Source organism: Peromyscus leucopus, chromosome 10 (genome assembly GCF_004664715.2).
Source record: "Peromyscus leucopus breed LL Stock chromosome 10, UCI_PerLeu_2.1, whole genome shotgun sequence".
NCBI lineage: Eukaryota > Metazoa > Chordata > Mammalia > Rodentia > Cricetidae > Peromyscus > Peromyscus leucopus.
This window is the reverse complement of record NC_051071.1, coordinates 63,819,103-63,840,372: the sequence shown is the minus strand read 5'-3', so window position 1 is coordinate 63,840,372 and position 21,270 is coordinate 63,819,103. Positions and strand designations below refer to the sequence as shown.

The following is a 21,270-nucleotide window of genomic DNA, read 5'->3' as shown; positions in this document are numbered from 1 at the left end:
GGCCTTAAACCCACAGAGATCCATCTGCTTCTGCCTCCCAAGTGCTAGGATTAAAGGCGTGCGCCACCACCGCCCAGCCATGTGGGGTTTTAAGATAGTCAGTTGGTGGAGAGCTCGTTCTCATGAGACTGTTGCTCAGTTTGGATGCCCACTCCAAGTCTAGGCCCTGAGCACTTAGGGCCTACAGGCTGTACACTGAGTTCCCACATTCCCTTCTTGATTTCATTTGGTAAGGAGTGGTTCATGGAACTCAGGAAAATGCTTGATTTATGCGTATTGATTTATTTTTTGAGACATTATGGAGGACACAGAACAGGTGAAGAGGCGGGTATAGCAGGATTTGTGGGAGGAGATGTGAGGCCTCGGTGCCTCTAAAACCACTCTCCAGGAACCTCCATTTGTGCTCAGCCAACCAGAAGCTCCATGGACCCAGTCCTTTTTTTATCTTTTGTGGATTGGCCTTTGATGGTCAGCCTGACCTCTGGCATCTGTTCCCTCCTTGGAGGTCTGGTCTAAGACTGAATGTAGCCCTTTAATCACATCACTGGTTTCCATGGTAGCTATTCTCTATCTTGAGACATACCATTATTATATTATTGTACAAAATACATCTACTTTAGTGGTCAGGCAGTTTTGGGATCCTGTGCCAGGAAAGATTAGGCTGCAATCAATGTGCTGCATTTGGCTTTTTAGCTCTCCATATCTCTCAAGTGTGGACAAAAGCTATTTGGAGTAGAAAGTAGAAAGCTGTCTCTTCGGGACATATGTAGCCTTCTTCCTTGTTAGCCCCTGAATAACCTGCTGGTAGTTGACGTTGTGTTCGTTACTGTAAGAATAGAAAGAGGATTTTCAGTGGCTTTTGTTGGTTTGCGGTTCTGGGGGTTGAACCCAGGACCTTGTGTGTGCTAGGCAGCACTGGGCCGCTGAGCCATGTCCTCAGCCCCACACCAGTGTCTAAGGGACCTGAGCACATGCCAGCCAGTGGAGCTCTCCCCCGTGGGTGTCAGGTGTGGATCTAGCTAACTAAAACTCCTCCTGCCTCCATCTCCCGAGTACTGGGATTACAGGCATTTTTTCCCTATCGGAACGTCATGAAAATGCAAGAAGAAAGTCGAGTATAGACTCAGAATTCTCTGCCTGAAATCCTTAGGAGGGAGATCTTTCAGATTCTGTAGTACTTGCACATGTTGAGATGCAACCAAGTCAACATGAAGCTTATATTTCATGATACAGGTGAAACATGTTAAATAGGTGATTTTGTATGATTTTTTTTTTTTGTCTTTGTTTTTTGTTCCTTCAGCTGCTCTGTTGACGTAGAAATGACGAAGGTACAAAGTGCAGCTCCCTTAGTGTCAACAGTTCTGAGTCTGTGGTGTCACGGCCCTCTGCTGTTAGTGTTATTACCACTCTGGGCTTTACATGCCGGTGACCCAGCATCTAGTGTTACAGGCCTGAGCTTGGGGTGTTGGGTAGCCAGAGCTAGTGACTTGGCAGCACTTTGGAAGCCTTCCAGCTGTCCCCAGCTCTCTTTCTGCTGTCCCTCACCTTCGCTGTCCACAGCTCTCTGCTGTCCCTCACCTTCACAGTACTCTGCACTGTCCTTTTTGTTTTGTGGGTATGTGTGTGGGTCTGAGTGCATGCTTTGTACCATGTACATGAGTGATGGTGCCTCTGGAGACCAGAAGAGGGCATCAGATTCCTAAGTGCTGGAGTTGCTTTGAGCTGCCTTGTGGGTGCTGGGAATTGAACCTAAGTCCTCTGCAAGAGCAGCAAGTGCTTTAACCACTGAGCCATCTCTCCAGCCCTTTCACACAGTTCTTTATAATGCTCTGAAGTCTTTTGTAGCCTGTGGTCCTGCCCACCCCCTTGAACTCCTTAGCCTTCTTCTAGCTGTTACTGGGTGTCCCTGGAATGAGAAACCCCAAGGGACCCCCTGTTCCCTGTACAACCAGCCCAGCCTACTGGACCCACACTGAAAGACCTTAAGTAGGCAGCAAAGCTAATCAGATGGGCTAGCTAATCAAATTGGCTGTGCTGCGGCCCAGAGGCCGTGCACAGGAAGGAACTGTCCCAGACGGATGCCCAGGGCCTGAGAGCAGCCTTGCTTATTTATGTTGACTAGCTGACTTGGTGCAGAGAAGTACTGCCCCTGCGGGGCTGAAGACAGCTGTGAGGAGGTCTGGAGGTTATCTGGATGGCTGCTGGCTGCAGGCTGGATTGTATAAAGGTTGTCTGAAGCTATCATGGCCATTGTAACTCTTGAGGGTTCTTGGCAATTGAAGTGTACCCCTTTTTCCCCACTGAAATAAGTCTCTACGGGTGTCCACGGTTGGTCTGAGTCTCCCTGCAGTTGTCCTGACCCATTTATTTGGCAGCTCTCAGGATTTTCCTGAAAATGGTAAAAGCTGAAGCTGTGGCCATCAGCTTTCCCAGGAAACACCGGGCCCTGCCTATCAGGGCACAGAGTGTTTCTCACAGCCCTGCCATATCTGGGGGCCACTGAGATAACAGTAGCAGCTACAGAGCCTGTTTCTGGCTTCTGTTTCTGCTATCCTCAGGCAAATACAAGGTAGCTCTTGGGTAACTGCTGCACTGACCAGTCTCAGGAACGGGCTGACAGCTGTCAATCATGAGGCTGACGGTCCAGTTCCTGACAGTTTCCTCTAGCTAAAGAAATAAATAATTGATTACAAGGAAGTTGCTGCTCTTCATGAGCAACAGGGAGGCAGGTAGCCTCAGTGAGGGCTGGGGCCTCATGATCTGATTCCCCTTCAGAGCCGTGTGGAAACTTAAAAAGGTTCAAAGTTTGGAGCATTTTGGGGTTTTTGGATCAGGAAATACTCTTTATATTCTTGAAGCATAAGAAGGCATGTGACAAAAAGAAAAAAAAAGAAGGCATGTGAGGAAAATGAGTATAAACTTGAAGATGATAAATATGAGAAAATCATAAATTGGAAACAAACCACAGAAAGCTAAAATCCAGTAGTCGGGGCAGAGTGCTCACTCAGGCAGCCGGTCCAGGGCACACCGGGAGCTTCCTCTCTTAATGATGTCCAGTTTCTGTCTCTGCGTGACTGTTTCCTCTGTTTGTTGCTGATCACACGGCATCTTTATATTCCTGGAAGCTCCTTTTGATCTATTTATACCATTCATGTACTGTCCTCTGCTTTCTTCAGTTCATTAGATTCTAGTGATGCTCATTTGCTAACCTCAGGACCAGGCGCCGGTTAGTCACAGCATGCATTCATGTCCACACACATGCACATACACACGTACGTGCACGTTTTGTTTAGCATTTTTAGAGCTGATGCTCCACGTACGATAAGTAGTCACAGAGACTGCACGATGGTGAATTGGGGATTTAAACTATCTAGAGCCCAGGCTTCATCGTTTCCCATCGTCTGTTTTGTGTTTTAGCTTTAGGAAGCTCCCGCTGCTCTGCTGTGCCCTCTCCCTGAGCAGCGGCGTTGTCGTGGCCCTGATACACATTTCTGTCCACAAACCGAGAAAACGAGTATTTTTACAAATGTAGACAATCACAAAAGTCTAAATATGAAGTAAATTACCAAAGTCGACTGCTTAGAAATAGTCATCACCAAGAATTCAGTTGTAAACAATACATAGCTCATTGTTTCCAGACATGGCCCCTTATCTAGGTATTAGGTTCAACTTTACACATTGAGCTGGTTGCTGAAAATGCTTTTTTAGTATCCACTTAAATTATTCTGTCCATGTTTGCGGTGCAGCCTCTGGGTCGGTCCTGTTCAGACTTTCATGGTGATAAAGTACACTCAACCAATGTCTCCAGTGTTCAATGTCTCCTACATTTAGTCATTTAAAATGTTGATTCCTGTCAGCGGTCAGAAGTATGGCTATTCATTGATGCCACCAACACACTGGGTGTGAGAGTCATTGGTGCATTTTGCTACTCTTTGGAAGGAGGGATGCCCTGCTTACCAGGACTACGGAGGGTTGTAGAAAAGGGCTTTTCTGCTTACGCTCTGACTTAAGGTTTGCTTTCTATCTGCTAAAGCAGTTCTTTTCTGCCTAGCTCTGGAGACTGCCCGTTGCCCCCAGCAGCGGTCCGCGGTCTCGAGTATACACGCACAGCACGCACAGTTAGTGGGGGGTGGGTTGTAACTCAGTATCTGTAACGCCTGGCTTCTGTTACCGGGTGCTGTTGGACAAGAGGCGGAGCATCTAATGGTCTAACGAGGAAACTTCTCTCTCCCGTAGCTTCTGCGCCATGGTATTGGGCTTTCCACCTCCTCTGATAGTGAAATGATTACTCAGTTACTGGCGTATACCCCGCCTCAGGAACGAGACGATACCCCAGACTGGGTAGCAAGGTAACTGTATAACTAGCCTATGCTTGCAGCTCCGGCGACAGGAGCTTTACTTGTGCGTGTTTATGGCCAGAGTGATTCATTCAGTGACTTGTAATTCCAGAATCAAGAACTTAATGAAGGAAGCGCCCACGGCGTACTCTCTGCTTATAATGCACAGGGATGTCATTTATGCAGTGAGGGATCCGTACGGAAATCGCCCTCTGTGCATTGGTCGTCTTATTCCAGTTTCTGATATAAATGACAAAGGTCAGTAGGAATTTGATTTTCATGATGCTTTTCAAAATCATTGTTTCTGTTGGCGAGTCTCAAAATCCTCCCCCTTTCTCCCCTTTTTCTTTTTTGAGCTCCCCAAATCTATGGTTACGGGAAGCTTGTGGATAGGAAGAGAGGGAGCAAAGAAAACACGTATCTTTTTATTCACTTTGTTTTTTTAAATTTATGTGAGTGTACATACTTTGTATGTGGGTGTGTGCTCCTGTGCTGTTTTTGGAGGCCAGAAGAGGGTGTCTGGTGTCATCTTCCGTCACTCTCGACCCCTTCCTGTGAAGCAGGGTCTTTCCCTGAACTTGGAGATTCCTGGAAGCCTAGCCTTAGTTAGAGTTATAGGTAGAAGTCAGACTTATGTGCCTGCTGGGATTTGAACTCTGGTCCTCATGATTTCACAGCAAGCACTGTAACCCTAGCTGTTGATATTTCTAAAAAAAAATGTGTGTATGGGGTGGAGGTGTACACACGTATGAAGTTGGCCAACTTCAACTATCGTCTTCTGTTGCTTTCTACTTTACTTTGTGAAACAGGATCTCACTGAAACTGGAGCTCACCGTTTTCAGCTAGGGTGGCTGGCCAGTGAGTTGTATGGGTCTCTCCCAGAGGGGCTACAGGTGACCACTGGCATGCTCAGCTTTGAACTGATTTCAGTTCCTCCTGTCTGCAGAGCGGGCACTGTACTCCCGGAACCGTCTCGCTAGCTCCTACCCTTAGTTTTGAAGGTCTTTTTCTTTGGCTTTGTCTGACTTTTCAGTGTATTTAATACTATATTCCTTTCTCTTTTGGTCTTTTTGAGTTGCCAGTTCATATCTTTTGCCTAACTAATCTTTTTCTTTCTGCAGTGATTTTTCTTTATAACCAATCATCTATCTTGTTCAAACTATGATATCATAATGCTAGAAGGAATCTTGGATTATTTATTGTCTTTTTTACCTAAGTTGTGTAGAATACCTGCTTTTAATGTGATGATAATAGCAGTTTTTATCTATTGGATGTTTTGTTATTCTCACAAAATAGCCTCTCTTTTTTTTTTTTTAACTCTTTTTAAAAAATGATTTTACATCTTTGTGTTTGAATGCACATGAATGATGGGGTATATGGAGGTCAGAAGACCTCAAGCAAGGGAGTCTGATCTCCTCTGCCACATGGTCCCCTCCCAAGTTGTCAGATTTGACAAAATCCCCCTTGTCCAGTGAGCCGGTCTCAAGGGCCCGAAAGCCTCTTTAAAAACCCTCCCTGTGGGGACTGGGGATGTAGCTGATTAATACAGTGCTTGCCTAGGCTGTGCTAGGCTCCTGGCTTCTATCCCCGGGACTCCAGACAAAAACCAAACACAAAACAAACAAAGAATTTCCCAAACCCATTCACTAAATTGTGATTGTCTTGTGATTTATAGAGAAAAAGTCTTCAGAAACTGAAGGATGGGTGGTGTCTTCAGAATCTTGCAGCTTTTTATCTATTGGTGCAAGGTAAGTTGTAGCCTATTAATCTTTTTTTTTCTTTTATGCATTCATGAGAAATTTTTTCTGCCAAATTTGATGATACATGCCTGTAGTTCTGACTTTGAAAAGTCTGAGGCAGAATGATTATAAATTTAAGAAGAACCTGAGTTATATGTATAGATACCCTGTCCTCCCTCCCCAATAAACAAAAAACAGATGACACAAGGGGAAGAGGGAGAGGAAGGAGCCAGAACTCTTTCATTCAGGCATGGTGACAGATACCTAAAATCTGTCCAGAACTGGCTGGTGGGGAGGTGATGGATATTTTTTGTTTCCATGACCTATTTTCTTGCCATAAGAAAGCATTTGTGAATAGTGTGCGTAGCAGTTGTACTGACTTTAATGTACCAATACTACCTTTTGGCTCTGAAAATACTCTTTCAAAATGCCACAAGTCTCGCTTGATTTCTTTTTTTAGTGTGCATGTGTTTGTTTTTGATTCCAGGTCTCACACTAACTCAGGCCACCCTGGAACCCATGAGAGCTGGGAATGCAGGTTGAGACACAGTGTCTAGCTACCACAATTTAGTTTGTTTATTTCCATCATGACATGTATTTATTTATTTGTGTGGGGATCTGAAGACCATATGCAGGACTCAGTTCCGTTTGCCCTCCTTGTGGGTTCTAGAGATCAAACCCGGGTCTTTAGGCCTAGTAACAGGTATCTCTACCCACTGAGCCATCCCGCTGGCCAAACACTGGCTGTACAGAGTAGGGACTTGGGCTGGGCAGAAGGATCAGTGGGCAAAGTGCCCGCTGCTTGAGCGTGCAGACCTGAGTTGGGATCCCCAGCACCCAAGTGAAAGCTTGGCGGCTGCTGTAGGACCCCAGCACCTGGGGAGCAGACTGGGCAGGGTCGTTTGTTTGTTTGTTTTGCGTTTGTTTATTGTGTTGCGAAGGGCACCTGTGGAGAGGTCAGAGGACAGCTTGTGAGAGTCAGCTCTTTCCTTCTACCGTCTGGGCTCCAGCAATCAATCCTCGGGCATGGAAGCAGGTGTCCTCATCCTACTGAACAATTCCAGCTCTTTAAGTCATGCTATTAAGAATTAAGTAAAACAAAATAATAATAATAATAATAATAATAATTTAAAAAATAAAAGAATTAAGTAAGCCAGGCATGGTGGTGCACGCCTTTAATCCCAGCGCTTGGGAGGCAGAGGCAGGCAGATCTCTGAGTTCAAGGCCAGCCTGGTCTACAGAGTGAGTTCCAGGACAGTCAGGGCTACACAGAGAAACCCTGTCTCCAAAAAGAAAAAAAAAAAAAAAAGAATTAATTAAAATAGTCTCTTTGCTCCTCTTCCTCAAAATCCACGCAGTAACTTTCAGGGTGAAGTGATAATATAGATTATACTGTATACACTGTAAAGATTGGACAGTGGGCACATAAATGAGAGTACTTACTGGCCCCTTTATTTAAAAAAAAAAAGTCAATAAAATATTAAGTCCCTTGTTATTAAAATTTTGCAAAATGTGCATAGGAACAGCAGAGTTACAGAGTTTTCTTTTGCCTTTTAAAAACTAGTGTATACTCATTGTATAAAATGATAGGTTTCACGGGTATCTTCTCTGTTTGTGTCTTCGAAGATATTGCCATGAGGTCAAGCCTGGAGAAATTGTAGAAATATCCAGACATGGTATCAGAACTCTTGACATAATTCCAAGGTCTGAAGGAGACCCAGTGGCTTTTTGTATCTTTGAATATGTTTATTTTGCAAGACCAGATAGTATATTTGAAGGTAAGTACACTTTTCTTTGACTGTTTGTAAAAATCTCATTCATCTCATTGAAACAAGACAGTTCTTGGCTCAAAAGCTGATGTGGCTCTTGGGAGGAATGTGGCTGTATGCTGTGAATATGTTACTGAGCTACAAATCATTATTGCCCTTCTTTTCCACTCTTAGCTTCTGTGTTTCTCTCAGTAATAAAGATTATAATTTTCAAATACATATTAAGGTGAAATTTCATAAATACCACACAATTGTTTCTGTACACGTTGCTTTTCCTTTTCTGTCCAGTCTATACAGTCTTAGCCCCAGCTTTTTAAAATAGCGATCTTATTCTCAGTTAAGACAATTTGTTTCTTTTCCAAACATTCCAGACCAAATGGTCTATACAGTAAGATACCGCTGTGGCCAGCAGCTGGCGATCGAAGCGCCCGTGGAGGCGGACTTGGTGAGCACGGTTCCAGAATCGGCCACGCCTGCTGCTCTTGGCTACGCGGCAAAGGTATTTACTTTTAATTATTATTCCGTGAGTTGGTCTTCTGGCAGTGAAATAAATGCGGACCACAAAGGGGGAAATGCACCAACTTACTATAAAAAGGAAAGGTTGGGGTCTAATGTTGATTCCTGTGCAAAAATTATTAGCCATTTCTTTCCACAAAAAGTGGGCTGAGGGGGCTGGAGAGATGGCTCAGAGGTTAAGAGCACTGGCTGCTCTTCCAGAGGCCCTGAGTTCAATTCCCAGCAACCACCTATCAAACAACCACAATCAAAGCTCCTAACTATCTACAGTGGGATTTGATGTCTTCTTCTGGCATAAAGGTGTACATGCAGATACAACACTCACATACTTAAACAAATAAATCTTTTTAAAAAAAAAAAAAAAAAAAACTTTAAAAAAAAAAAAAGTGGGCAGAGAGGTGGCGTGGTGGGTGGAGGCTCTTGCTGCCAAGGCTGATCACTTGAGTTTGATTCCCAGGACCCACATGGTGGAAGGAGAGAACTGTGAGTCGTCCCTTGACCTCCATAAAAGCCCTGCTGTGCATATGCGTGTACATGCTCACGCACGCACACACAATTAGTAGTTTTTAATCACCCACGACTCAAGTGAGTTGTCCTTGACCTCCATAAAAGCTCTGGTGTGGGGGCTGGAGAGATGGCTCAGAGGTTAAGAGCACTGACTGTTCTTCTAGAGGTCCTGAGTTCAATTCCCAGCACCCTCATGATGGTTTATAACCATCTGTAATGAGATCTGGTGCCCTCTTCTGGCCTTTAGGGATGCAAGTAGAACACTATGCATAATAAATAAATAAATAAATGAATGAATAAATAAATATTTAAAAGAAAGTAGCACACCTTAAAGTAATATTCTACCACAGGGACCTCTTTAGGGAAAAAAAAAAAAAAGCGAGTGCATATGCCTGTACGTTCTCTTGCATACACATAATAAGTAGTTTTTAATCACCAAAGACTCAGTGAGTTGTCCCTTGACCTCCATAAAAGCTCTGGTGTGCATATGCCTGTATGTGCTCATGTGCACACACAATTAATTAGTAGTTTTTAATCACCCAAGATTAGAATATTGGCCCTCATTTTTAATTTTTAACAGCATACAGAGTAATGAGTTTCACTGTGATGTTTCATACACTTGAACTCCACTGTTCTTACTCATCCATTCCCCACGGCCTTTCCTCTTTTCCTTCGTGGTCTCTGGCTTGCCCTCCAGTAGTTCTCTTTTGTGCTTTGCTATCACATGCATTCCGTCCGTTACCCTTTGTTTCCCTTATGACCTCTTCTTCCTCTCTCCTGGTCCCCTTTCTTTTTTCATCAGACACACACACACACACACACACACACACACACCCAATACATACTCATTCAGGTTGTCTCACTTCTTTTTGGTGATGTGCCCATCTTTACTCATCATTGTAAACTTTTTTTTTTTTAAAAAGGAGCTGCATGTGGTTGCGTAGACCTGCAGTCCCAGTACAGAGCAGCTGAGGCGGAAACCCCGCTGTGAGCTGGAGGCCAGCCTAGGCAACATAGTGAAACACTTCTCCCAAAACAAGATGACATCGTGAATATATAGAGAATTTAGTGGTGGAGCTGAGCGTCCTCCCTTAGCTTCTAAATGAAGTAGTGTGCATGTGTTATAAAGATGGCTGCCTGGAGGAATGGATGAACGCCTCCTGTCCCTCAAAGGCATCTTCTTAGCCCAGTGTGGCCACTAACTGCACTTATTTTTCCTCTGCCAGTGTGGACTGCCATATGTGGAGGTGCTGTGTAAAAACCGCTATGTGGGAAGAACCTTCATTCAGCCAAACATGAGGTTAAGACAACTTGGTGTTGCAAAAAAATTTGGCGTGTTGTCCGACAACTTTATAGGCAAAAGAATTGTTCTCATCGACGATTCAATTGTGAGAGGCAATACTATCTCACCCATCATAAAGCTCCTCAAAGAATCCGGGGCAAAAGAGGTAAGTAATGTTAAAACATGCGCCGAAGCACCAAGGACTAACTGTTTGATGTTGGCATCGGAGTTACTGTATCCAAGTGATAGTCCAGTGTGATTTAACTTTGCATATCGGATTGCTTTGTGATAGTGGGGCAGCAATGTGGAGACCATATGTTAACTATTCTTACACTCTACAAAGTTTAATCCCTAATAGATTAAAAAGCCAAACAGACGAGAAACATCACTTTAACATTTAAAAAAAATTTTTTTTGTAAGATTTATTTATTTATTATGTATACAGTGTTCTGTGTGCATGTATCCCTGCAGGCCAGAAGAGGGCACCAGATCTCATTACGGATGGTTGTGAGCCACCATGTGGTTGCTGGGAATTGAACTCAGGACCTCTGCAAGAGCAGCCAGTGCTCTTAACCACTGAGCCATCTCTCCAGTCCCCCTTTTTTTTAAAATCTTAACAAAAACAGAACAACAACAAAAAACAATCAAGAGTATTGGTTGCTTTCTCTGTTTGAAAATATAGAACCAATTCCTAATACAATAAATTTAACCCATTAAATCAGTTTTGTATCATTGTGTCTTCTGTAAAACAGTGAACTTTCTAAAAATTGCTAAGCATGGATCTATTTGTGCTGTGTTAAATGCTTGGATGAATGTTATGGGCACACCTTATTGAACTTTATATACTGCAGTTTTTACAAATTGAAGGTTATTAAAATTGTTTTTTGAGTCACCATGAACTATGCCTTTTAAAATTGATGCCAGACTTAATCAAGAAGCTTGTTTGTTCCCACCAGCCATTTCCCTGTTCCCTTCCCTTTGGCCTCTCTACTCCCTAAAACACAGTGTGGACACTGGCTGTAAATAAATTACAGTGGCCTTGAACTGTTTGAGTGATCGGATGAAAAACTCCTCACTTAGAAATCCGCCTGCCTCTGCCTCCCGAGTGCTGAGATTACAGTGTGCCATCACGCCCAACACAACATTCTCTTGAGCCAAAGCCCGGTCCGAAATCAGGCCCTAGCTCTCCCATTCTTCAGAGACTGAGAGCCGTGAGCACACTACAGAAGGAAAATAGAAGGTATTGGAGATGGGCTTGTGAAGTTCAGGGGAAAAATTCTCCACATCATGTAAGTGTGGGGTGAAGCACCAGATGTTGGTGTCCAGAGTGCAGCAAGTTATCCAGAAACTCAAAGAGGATAACTGATGGAGGTGGCCGCAGCAGACAGACTTCAGCCTTAGAACTGAAGACCCTGCCATCTCGGCCTTTTTAGAGAGAGCGAAAGCATGCCCGGCTCTGATGTATCAAAGGGTGGGCAGACTTGTACTAAGAGGCAATATAGCTGGTGACTTTACTATTCATGTTACAATTAATAGGCTTGGCTGTGCTCTGTGAAAGGGCACAAGCCTGGACGGCAGCAGATCTGTTTATAGTGTGGTTTGCAGAGTATGTAATGCTTGCCCTTCACAAAATGCTTTTCAGTTTGGATAACCACTGCTCACTTATATCACACCTACACATAACTTGCAAATGGATTAAATATATAAAGTGACATGCTGGTGTAATGAAATGTGTCCTGACCATTTAAATCTGTGTGAAGATTATATAAGACAGGCAGATTGTTCTTACAAGATCTAAGACTAAAAAGAACATGTGGATGCTGGTTATAAAACTATGTACATGAACCTAACAGAAAGGTCAAAAACAATAGTAGACAAAAGGAGCCCTGTTATGATTAGTAAGATTTTCATTATAACCTGGTAAGTTATATCTTTTTAATAGGGTAAAATAAAAGATCAGCAAAGTGTCACTTAGGTATTAAAACAAAAGTAGCTAGGAATGTATAGTCATTAAATAGGAAGTAAAAGATAAGGAGAATGAAAATAACTCATTAAGAAAAAAAAATGTATGGGCTGGAGAGATGGCTCAGTGGTTACAAGCACTGGTTGCTCTTGCAGAAGCCCCAGCTTAGATTCCCAGCACCCACATGGTGATTCACAACCATTCCTAACTCCAGTTCCAGGGAGATCTGATACCTCTTCTGAGATCTGAGCATGAAGCATGTATATGGTGCTCAGACACACATGGAGGCAAAACCCTCACACCTAATATAAAATGAATGAATCTAATCATTTTTTTTTAAAGAAAGAAAAAAATTACCTACTCAATGAAATGATTTCTGTGGTTTACCTTGTTGCTCATGTTGTTGATTGAATGTTCAGTGAGACAGTTTTCACAGTGGGAAAAATGTATAATTAATTTTACTGAGTATAAGTGATGATTTCTTTCTAAGGTGCACATTCGCGTCGCTTCACCGCCAATCAAATACCCTTGCTTCATGGGAATCAACATACCCACGAAAGAGGAGCTGATAGCCAACAAGCCAGAATTTGACCGTCTTGCAGAATACCTCGGTAGGTAATAAAATTTCTGTAGATTTTAATTGTTGGTTGGTTTGTTTTAAATTCCAAGTGTACTTTTGTGTAAAGCAGCAAATAGTTGGAAGATACATTTGCGTGCTGGGGAGATGGCTCAGCATCATTATATTATATAACTGCACCATGAGTTTTGGGGACCACAGTTGAGTTCATAAATGCTGGGTAGGTATTGGTACCTCTGTAATTCCAGACTCAGCATGTGGATAAGCTGACCTCCTAGACTAATGGAATCCATGACTCTGAGACCCTTAACCTTGGGCCTCTACAGATGAAACATGTACACACATGTGCTTGCACACATATACATTGGGAGAAAAACCATTCACAGTAGCACCAAAAGTTATGTCTTTTAGAAATAATTTAAAGATTTCAGTTCCCGCTTTGTGTGGTAGTACATGCCTTTAATCCCAACAGTGGAGGCAGGGGACAGCCGACCTCTCTTAGCTCAAAGCCAGCCTGGTCTACAAAGGTAATCCCAAGCCAGCCAGGGCTACAGAGTGAGACCTGTAACATAAAGGCGGCACCAGCTCAAGGTGCTTGTGATTTGGGGTGGATTCCCAGGAAGGCATCATGGCCTCAGACACACTGGAATACACTGACCTTCAAAAGGACAAATTTGATGTAAGTGTTCAGTTAATGCAAAACTTCATGATGGAGCATATCAGCACTGCAAAGTTCTTGAGTGGCATATAAAATACAAACTACTGTCACAGCCTAGGAAGTGTGGAATGGCGTGTAAAATACAGCAGGTACACACCACTGTCAATAGGAAGTACACTAACAAAGACAGTGAAGGACTCTTACACATAACGTGTAGACCATGTGCCTGTGAACTTGAAGTTGGTGCAAAATGGAAAGAAAGTTGTTATTCTGTTTAATAAAGAACCAGAAACTTCAGCAAATACTGAAAATCGAGCTTCTGACCATAGGGGAAGCTGCGAAAGGAAGACGGGGATGGAGATTTAGATGTTCCAGGTTTTCACACTAAAACGTTAGTTCCCTATACAGAATAAATATGTTTGGAAACACTTACCGTGGCATGTTATATAATCTACGGAAATTGTTTAGAAAACCATATTACCTAATATCAAACTTTCCAGTGTATAAAACAGTTTATTTTTATATGTACACATACAAAATCGTGTGTAGTGAGTTTCTTCAAAATATTTTTACATACTTTATTCCATTGTTTTTACCTTTCCCAGTTTGGAAATCCATACTCAGAAAGAAAAATCTAACGTTCATACTCAAGTGGAGATACTGCCTTATTCGTAAGGTCCTGTGATGTTCTCCCTCATAAGCCTGTCCTTCCCAGAATTCCATTGTTCAGAATTCTCACTTTGCCGCCATTGTTTCTACTTATACACAGTGTAGGCTAGCTTTGTGTGTTACTGAAGTGTGTGTCCTTATGGTTAAAGTCCCAAAGCTACATGAAAGGAGCCAGGCAGTATAATCAACTTCCACACTTTTTACCTATGTTCCCAATTTTAATTTTACTATGTTTTCTATGTATGTATGTATGTATGTATGTATGTATATGTGACATGTTTGTACATGTACATATGTATGTGTATTTGCTGAACCGTTGAAATAATGTGAAACCCTGAAATAAAACAAGATTATACCATTATTATTTGTTAAGCAGACATGGAACACTATTCTAAAAAGTAGATGTGTTGGAGCACTTTTTATGTTAGAGATGTAGGTAAAAGCAATATCAGAAGAGAGAGAAAGTGTTTCATCACAGAGTTAGAACAACTACACACAATCAGAAAACTCCCCCTACACACATGGACGGACGGACGGACGGACGGACACACACACACACACACACACACACACACACACACACGCAGGATTTGTCCGTTCAAAAATCCAGGGACTTGTGTATTCTAAACACGCATTTCTAACCCCAGGTCTCATCCCCCAGTTTTTCCCTCCCTTTTAAAGGTTTGACTTGTCCTGGTTGGCTTGAAATTGTGGTCATCCTGCCTCCGCTTTCCAAGAAACTGGGATTACAGGTTATAAGTCGTCACATCCAGCTTCCATTTTAGAAAGGCTAAAGGAGAATTTTCATTAAATGGTGCTTTCTGTAGCTGTGCTGTGGTAAAGCATGTTTTCCCTTCTACAGAAAAATCTCCTGACATTTCCCTTTCCTCCTCAGGAGCCAACAGTGTTATATACCTGTCAGTGGAAGGACTGGTTTCATCTGTGCAACAAGAGATAAAATGCAAGAAGCAGAAAGTGAAAAAACGTGACATTACAATTCAAACCAATGGAAATGGTCTGGAATGTTTTGAGAAGACGGGACACTGTACGGCTTGCCTCACTGGGCAGTACCCTGTGGACCTGGAATGGTAGCTGCCTGGATTGAGTTCCTGGAGACTGAACGTGATGGAGAAGTGGTTTACAAACTATCTGTTACTCACTTGTTACAATATAAGTAGATGCCACATGCTTATAAACCTTCATAGGCTTTGAGGATTTCTGAGGTTACTAAATTGCTATAATTAAACCATGATGATTACATGTAACCCAACATGTAGGGATTCTTTTTATACAAGAATTGACTTTTCACCTAGGAGAAGACAGGAGGCTACTGGTATTTCCCAGGCCCGTGCTTGAAGGGTTTGCAAGAGGTTAGATTAAGGATCTGTAATGCACACAGGACATGGGCCTTTATAATGTTTCATGGAAAATTTCAATTCACTGTGCTCCATAGGGATCTAATCTGTACAGTCAAACCTGTAGTTATGGCCTAGCTCTTAGATTCCCGTCCATCTCCACCCCCAACACACACACATTTGTTGTTCTGGGGACCAATAGAAAACTTCAAAAAAAAATTAAAAAAAAAAAAAAAAAGCTACTTGGGAAGCCAAGACATGGATTCTTGAGTTCAAGGCCAGCCTGGGCTTTCTGCCTCAAGATAAGCAGTGTCTTCCTAGTCGGGCGGTGGTGGTGCATGCCTTTGATCCCAGCACACACGAGGCAGAGCCAGGCGGATCTCTGATCTCTGTGAGTTCGAGGCCAGCCTGGTCTACAGAGCGAGATCCAGGACAGGCACCAAAACTACACAGAGAAACCCTGTCTTGAAAAGCCAAAAGAAAAAAAAAAAAGGTACCTTTCTGTGCCTCGCAACTCCATTTATTTAATAAGTCATTCATGTATCTAGTACACAGTAGGAATGCGAATACATGTTTAGAACTATCATTTTACCCCTACATTTTAACAGCGCATGGTCATTAGCTTTTGCTAAGTTTGCAGTTTCATTATGATGGAGGGAAATGTACAGGTTTGCAGACCGTTGCCACCTCTCTTTGGAATGCACCAGAATGACTGAAAAATATATTCATCTGAAGCCTTTTTTGTTCCTACACTTGACTAGAAGATGTGATCAATGATATTTAGTGTCTAACAATACAAGCCTAGCAAATTACTTAGTACGTTGGAAAGAAAACAAAAATTTAATTCCAAGTAAGCCTTTATCCTTCATTTGATTAGACTTGGCTGTTTGAATTAGGTGTTTGATCTTTGCAGCCATGCATACCCATACATATATACAGATGATTGAAATTGAGCAAATGGAAACCTAGTGCCGGCCGATTTTGTTCAATGGCTAAGGAGACAGCTACTGTTTTGGGAATTCGATTGCCTGTACCCAGGTGTCAGCTCATAGTCATGTCTTTTCTACTTTGTTTCGTTAGGTCTAGTGAGTGAGTGTTTTGAAGTTTTTTTTCAGGATGCAGACTTAAAGGATCGAGGTGATGTGCTTACTAACTCCTGTTTGTGTAAGATTGTTCACATGCAGAAATAATTATTTCTATATTATTGCCAAAATTTGCTGTATAGTTTCCAAACCCTTTTAGAGGTATAGTATTTATTAATAACTGAAATTGTTAGTCTGCATTTGGGATATAGTCTCGTGTTACGTAATGGCAGGTCAAGTTAAGATGGTAGTTCTTTAAGGTCATGTGCTCCAGTGGCTGAAGTGGTCCTGTGACAGAGGCAGGCAGATTGGCATGTTACAGCCCTGGGGTCATTTCAGTGGGTGTAGCCTCTTATGGTGAACGCATTACCCATGGCAGGATGGACGGTAAGCCTTTAGGTCAGTTTTAAAATGGCCTTATTTAAATTTGATATTTTAAAAAGAAACTCAGGGAAGGTACTAAAACCAAATCTCTAATTTGACTTTTGTGTTTTCCATAGTTTTTATTTTGTTTTATTGGGATACTTTTATAAAGGGAAAACAATGTCCTGGTCCTTCGATAATTGTACAACTTTTCGTAATTATTTCTTCATCATGACTTTTTATTTCACAAGTTTCTGAATATGAATTAAATTAACATTTTTTACTAGTTTCAAGCCTTCATTTATCTGCTTAAAATGTATATAGCCAGAGTACTATATGCTGAAAAAATATGAAAAATGTGTTTGAACACAGTTAACGTCACAAACTGTAATGTAAGCCTACTTTTTTGTTACCTTTTTGTGATTTTTTTGTGTGACAAATATATGTAATAAATATGTTTACATGTGTTCTTTTTAAAAATCGTGATAATCAGTAGATTATGGTTAAATAACATGAAGACAGTGATCTTGATCCATACCTGGCACCAACTAGTCAGATCTTATTTCTCTGATTCAGGCATTTTAATAAATAGCCCATCTCTTATGAGCTGTGTAAACTTATGCCAAGTGAGAGGGCAGTAAAGTGATTTGAAAATAGAATGTCGAGTCAGCACGACACAGAACAGCTTTGGAAACCCTGGAAGCCCGTGGTTCAGTGTTCAGAGCATTCAAAGGGCTTCGAAAATACAAAGTAAACAAATGGATAAATCAGTAAGTACCTCGAGACAGTGGGGTCCTATGCGCTGTTAAAAAGAAGCTAGCTGCCTCTAGAGGTGGCGCAGTGCTGTGGGATGATTTGTATGTCCTGTGGGAGCCCTTCTTGGGTTCTTTGTGGCGTTACCCAGCAGGTCCGTATAGAGGATGATTAGGACCATGGGCCTGAGTGCAGGTGTTTGAGATGGTCTGCTGTGCTGGGGGATGGTCTGTATGTCAAGTTGTTCTGATTGATCAATAAATAAAACCTGATCGGCTGTGGCTAGGCAGGAAGGATAGGCGGGACTAACAGAGAGGAGAAATTAAAGGACAGGAAGGCAGAAGGACTGGCTGCAGCCGCCGCCATGACCAGCAGCATGTGAAGACGCCGATAAGCCACCAGCCACGTGGCGAGGTATAGATTTGTAGAAATGCGTTACTTTAAGATATAAGAACAGTTAGCAAGAAGCCTGCCACGGCCATACAGTTTGTAAGCAATATAAGTCTCTGTGTTTACTTGGTTGGGTCTGAGCGGCTGTGGGACTGGCGGGTGACAGAGATTTGTCCTGACTGTGGGCAAGGTAGGAAGACTCTGGCAACAGCGCACGCCTTTAGTCCCAGCACTTGGGAGGCAGAGCCAGGCGGATCTCTGTGAGTTCGAGGCCAGCCTGGTCTACAGAGTGAGTTCCAGGGCAGCCAAGACTGTTACACAGAGAAACCCTTTCTCAAAAATAAATAAAAGTATTAACATGTAAAAGAAGACTGTGGCCCACACCTTTGATCCCAGCCTGGTAAGACTGTGAAAATGCCACACACTGAGTGATTTCAATTGGCTAGTGGTCTAGGGAGACAAAGACAGACAATGAGTGTCAAGTTGGCAGGGAGGGAAGGAAGCTTGAAGAGTAGGAACAGCACTGTGGGTCCTAAAGACTGCAGCATAAAATCCTCCCACGTTTCAGGCCTGCTGGTTTATAGAACTCAGAACTAGAAATTACCTTGTTACTAAACTCCAGTCTGCTGACCTGGCCTGGAGATTTCTGACATGTCAGACTCCACTGTTTTACTGTAATTTCCTTAATTACTCCATCCATCTGGGTATTTACATCCTATTGCTTATTTCTCTGGAGAATTAAATACTGTGGCTCATTGTCTTGAAAAGATATGTCTTCAAAGTCACCCCCTCACTGCCTTCAGGGCAGTGGACAGTGAACCCCACAATGCAACAGTAACCCGGTTGTGATAAATGTTTTGGGATAGGGTCAGCATGTGCTATATATTATTAGTTTGTTTTTTTGTCCCGTCTCCCCCCCCCTCCCCCCAGACAGAGTTTCTCTGTGTAATTTTGGTTCCTGTCCTGGATCTCACTGTAGCCCAGGCTGGCCTCGAACTCACAGAGATCCAGATCTCTGTGTGTGAGAGAGAGAGAGAATATAAGTATAGGTACCCCAGAAGCCAGAGGCATCAGACTCCCTGGACCTGGAGTTAGGTAATTTTGAGCTGCTGGGTATGCGTACTAGGAACAGAACCCATCTCTCTAGCTCAATCGTGTGTGTGTGTGTGTGTGTGTGTGTGTGTGTGTGTGTGTGTGTGTGATTTCTTTTAGTGTTTTGTGTATATGCATGTGTGTGTGTGTGTGTGTATGATTTCTTTTAGTGTTTTGTGTATATGCGTGTGTGTACATGTGAAGACCAGAAGATAATCTGTGGGAGTCATTTATTGTGTGGGTTCAGGGGAGCAAACTCAAGTCTTAGGCTAGGTGGTAAGTGTTCTTACTAAGCCATCTTGCTGGGTCCTAAGCATGTTTGTCTTAAAAGTGTCTTCCATGACTGTTTGCTGAGGGCTGGACTGGGTTCCAACCCTGTACAAAGGGGAAAGGAGAGCAAAACCCGCCCAAGAATGAAAATCGGCGTCCTTGAGAACAGAAGGTGAGTAAAGAAGCTGTGTCCCTGAACACAGCTGAGGGTGAATCATTCCCCAAACTAAAGCCCTGGGCTTATCCCATAATATAAAAATGTCTCTGATGGGAACAGCTTCTTAGAAGTCTTAACCAGGAGGAGTTGACGTGGCCCAGGACCCTCAGTCCATCAGGAGATCCCTGTCCTTCTGAGCCGATGGTCTACCTGCTGCCTGCTGTTTTACTCTTGATTGTGATATATTTACATCACTCAATTGAAACCAAAAGCTTGGCTGCCCTCAATCATTCTCCATAAAGGAAAAGCAGTTTCCCAAAGTGTTTTTGAAAATAAATTTTTGAAGGAAGCAATGCTCACTTCTGAGGTAATTGGGAGACGAGAGGCATTGAAATGGGCAGAATATGAATGTCAATGTACAGATGACTTTCATACTTTGTTGCAATTGAGACAGTACTTATTTAATACCAGGAATTAGACTTGGAAACAATGTATCCATTATGGTTATGTAAGAATTGCATATCACTGTAGGGAAGGGACTGATTATAAGCTGATTGCTGATGTTACTGTTTTAGGGCAGCAGACTAGAGTGAAAGGGAATAGTGATAAGGCAAGGCAATGTCATTTTTTTGCACTGGGTTACACTTCACCAAAACCCCCCAGGGTTGAGGGAGTTAGGCTTGGAGAGATGTATACACACAGTGGTTTGTTTTACAGCAGAGTGATTCCCTATTTTTTTTTTTATGGTAAGTAGGAGCAGGCTGGCTTTTTGCCTTTAGGAAGGTAGTCCTTCCAATATGAAATTCATCACCTCAAACAACTGAAAAAGTGACCTGGATAAAGAATGACTGAGAATTTGTATTCTTTTTTTTTTAATTTTTTTTTTTTATTTTACAATACTATTCAGTTCTACATAATAGCCACAGATTCCCTTGTTCTCTCCCTTCCTGCCCCCTCCCCTTCCCCACAGCCCACCCCCCATTCCCACCGCCTCCAGATCAAGGTCTCCCCCGAGGACTGGGATCGACCTGATAGACTCAGTCCAGGCAGGTCCAGTCCCCTCCTCCCAGATTGAGCCAAGCGTCCCTGCATAAGTCCCAGGTTTCAAACAGCTAACTCATGCAACGAGCCCAGGACCTGGTACCACTGCCTAGAAGAATTTGTATTCTTGACAACACCTGGCAAGAAGGTACAGGGATACTCAGCCTGTAACAGATGGCCCTCACAAAAAACAATGCTGGATAAATTCTCAGAAATTGAAAGAAAAAAAAAATGAAAGAAAAGAAATAAACTCCTCCTGAATCATGAATTAGGTGTTAGAGAAAGATTTGTAATTTCTAGGGGCTTAGAGGCATCACTCAAGTGATGTTTAAACTGTTCTATCAAGCTTTGGAGAGAGGGCTTTCTCACCTAAAAAAAAAAAAATCCAGGCCAAAAAACCCATTGGGGCTTGGTACGTGGAGAAGACTTACCACTGTCTTGTGGCTAGAGAGGCAGGAAATGGTGTGGGAACGTGGAGCATGGGGGTAGGTAGTGACCTGCTATGAGGGACCAGGCTAGACAGACATTTGTCTCAGTGTTTGGACTCAGCTAGTCCTGACCACACTAACCAGCAGATTCTCCCAGCTAACACTGGTCTCTTCCTGCCCAACTTTCCCAGCATAAGCAGACAAAACGTTTAGAGATGGATGGGAGCATTGCAGCCCAGACCTTGACAGTGCCGGGAATGTGCCCGCCATCCTTGATACTGGCTTGAGACAAACCAGGTACATTGTAGCTTGGGTGAAATCA

General features: G+C 42.8%; 1 protein-coding gene across 1 annotated transcript in view; it reads left to right on the top strand.

Moving 5' to 3' along the window:
* Ppat (phosphoribosyl pyrophosphate amidotransferase) overlaps window positions 1-17,274 on the top strand; it is a 39,934-nt gene extending 22,660 nt beyond the window's left edge. Inside the window, exons 4-11 of the mRNA XM_028855493.2 lie at window positions 4,237-4,349; window positions 4,450-4,595; window positions 6,013-6,085; window positions 7,703-7,854; window positions 8,217-8,344; window positions 10,095-10,316; window positions 12,604-12,724; window positions 14,913-17,274. Coding sequence (XP_028711326.1) covers window positions 4,237-4,349; window positions 4,450-4,595; window positions 6,013-6,085; window positions 7,703-7,854; window positions 8,217-8,344; window positions 10,095-10,316; window positions 12,604-12,724; window positions 14,913-15,109 — 1,152 coding nt within the window. The 3' untranslated portion in view covers window positions 15,110-17,274. The remainder of the gene's footprint in view (window positions 1-4,236; window positions 4,350-4,449; window positions 4,596-6,012; window positions 6,086-7,702; window positions 7,855-8,216; window positions 8,345-10,094; window positions 10,317-12,603; window positions 12,725-14,912) is intronic.
* Window positions 17,275-21,270: the final 3,996 nt, after the last annotated feature.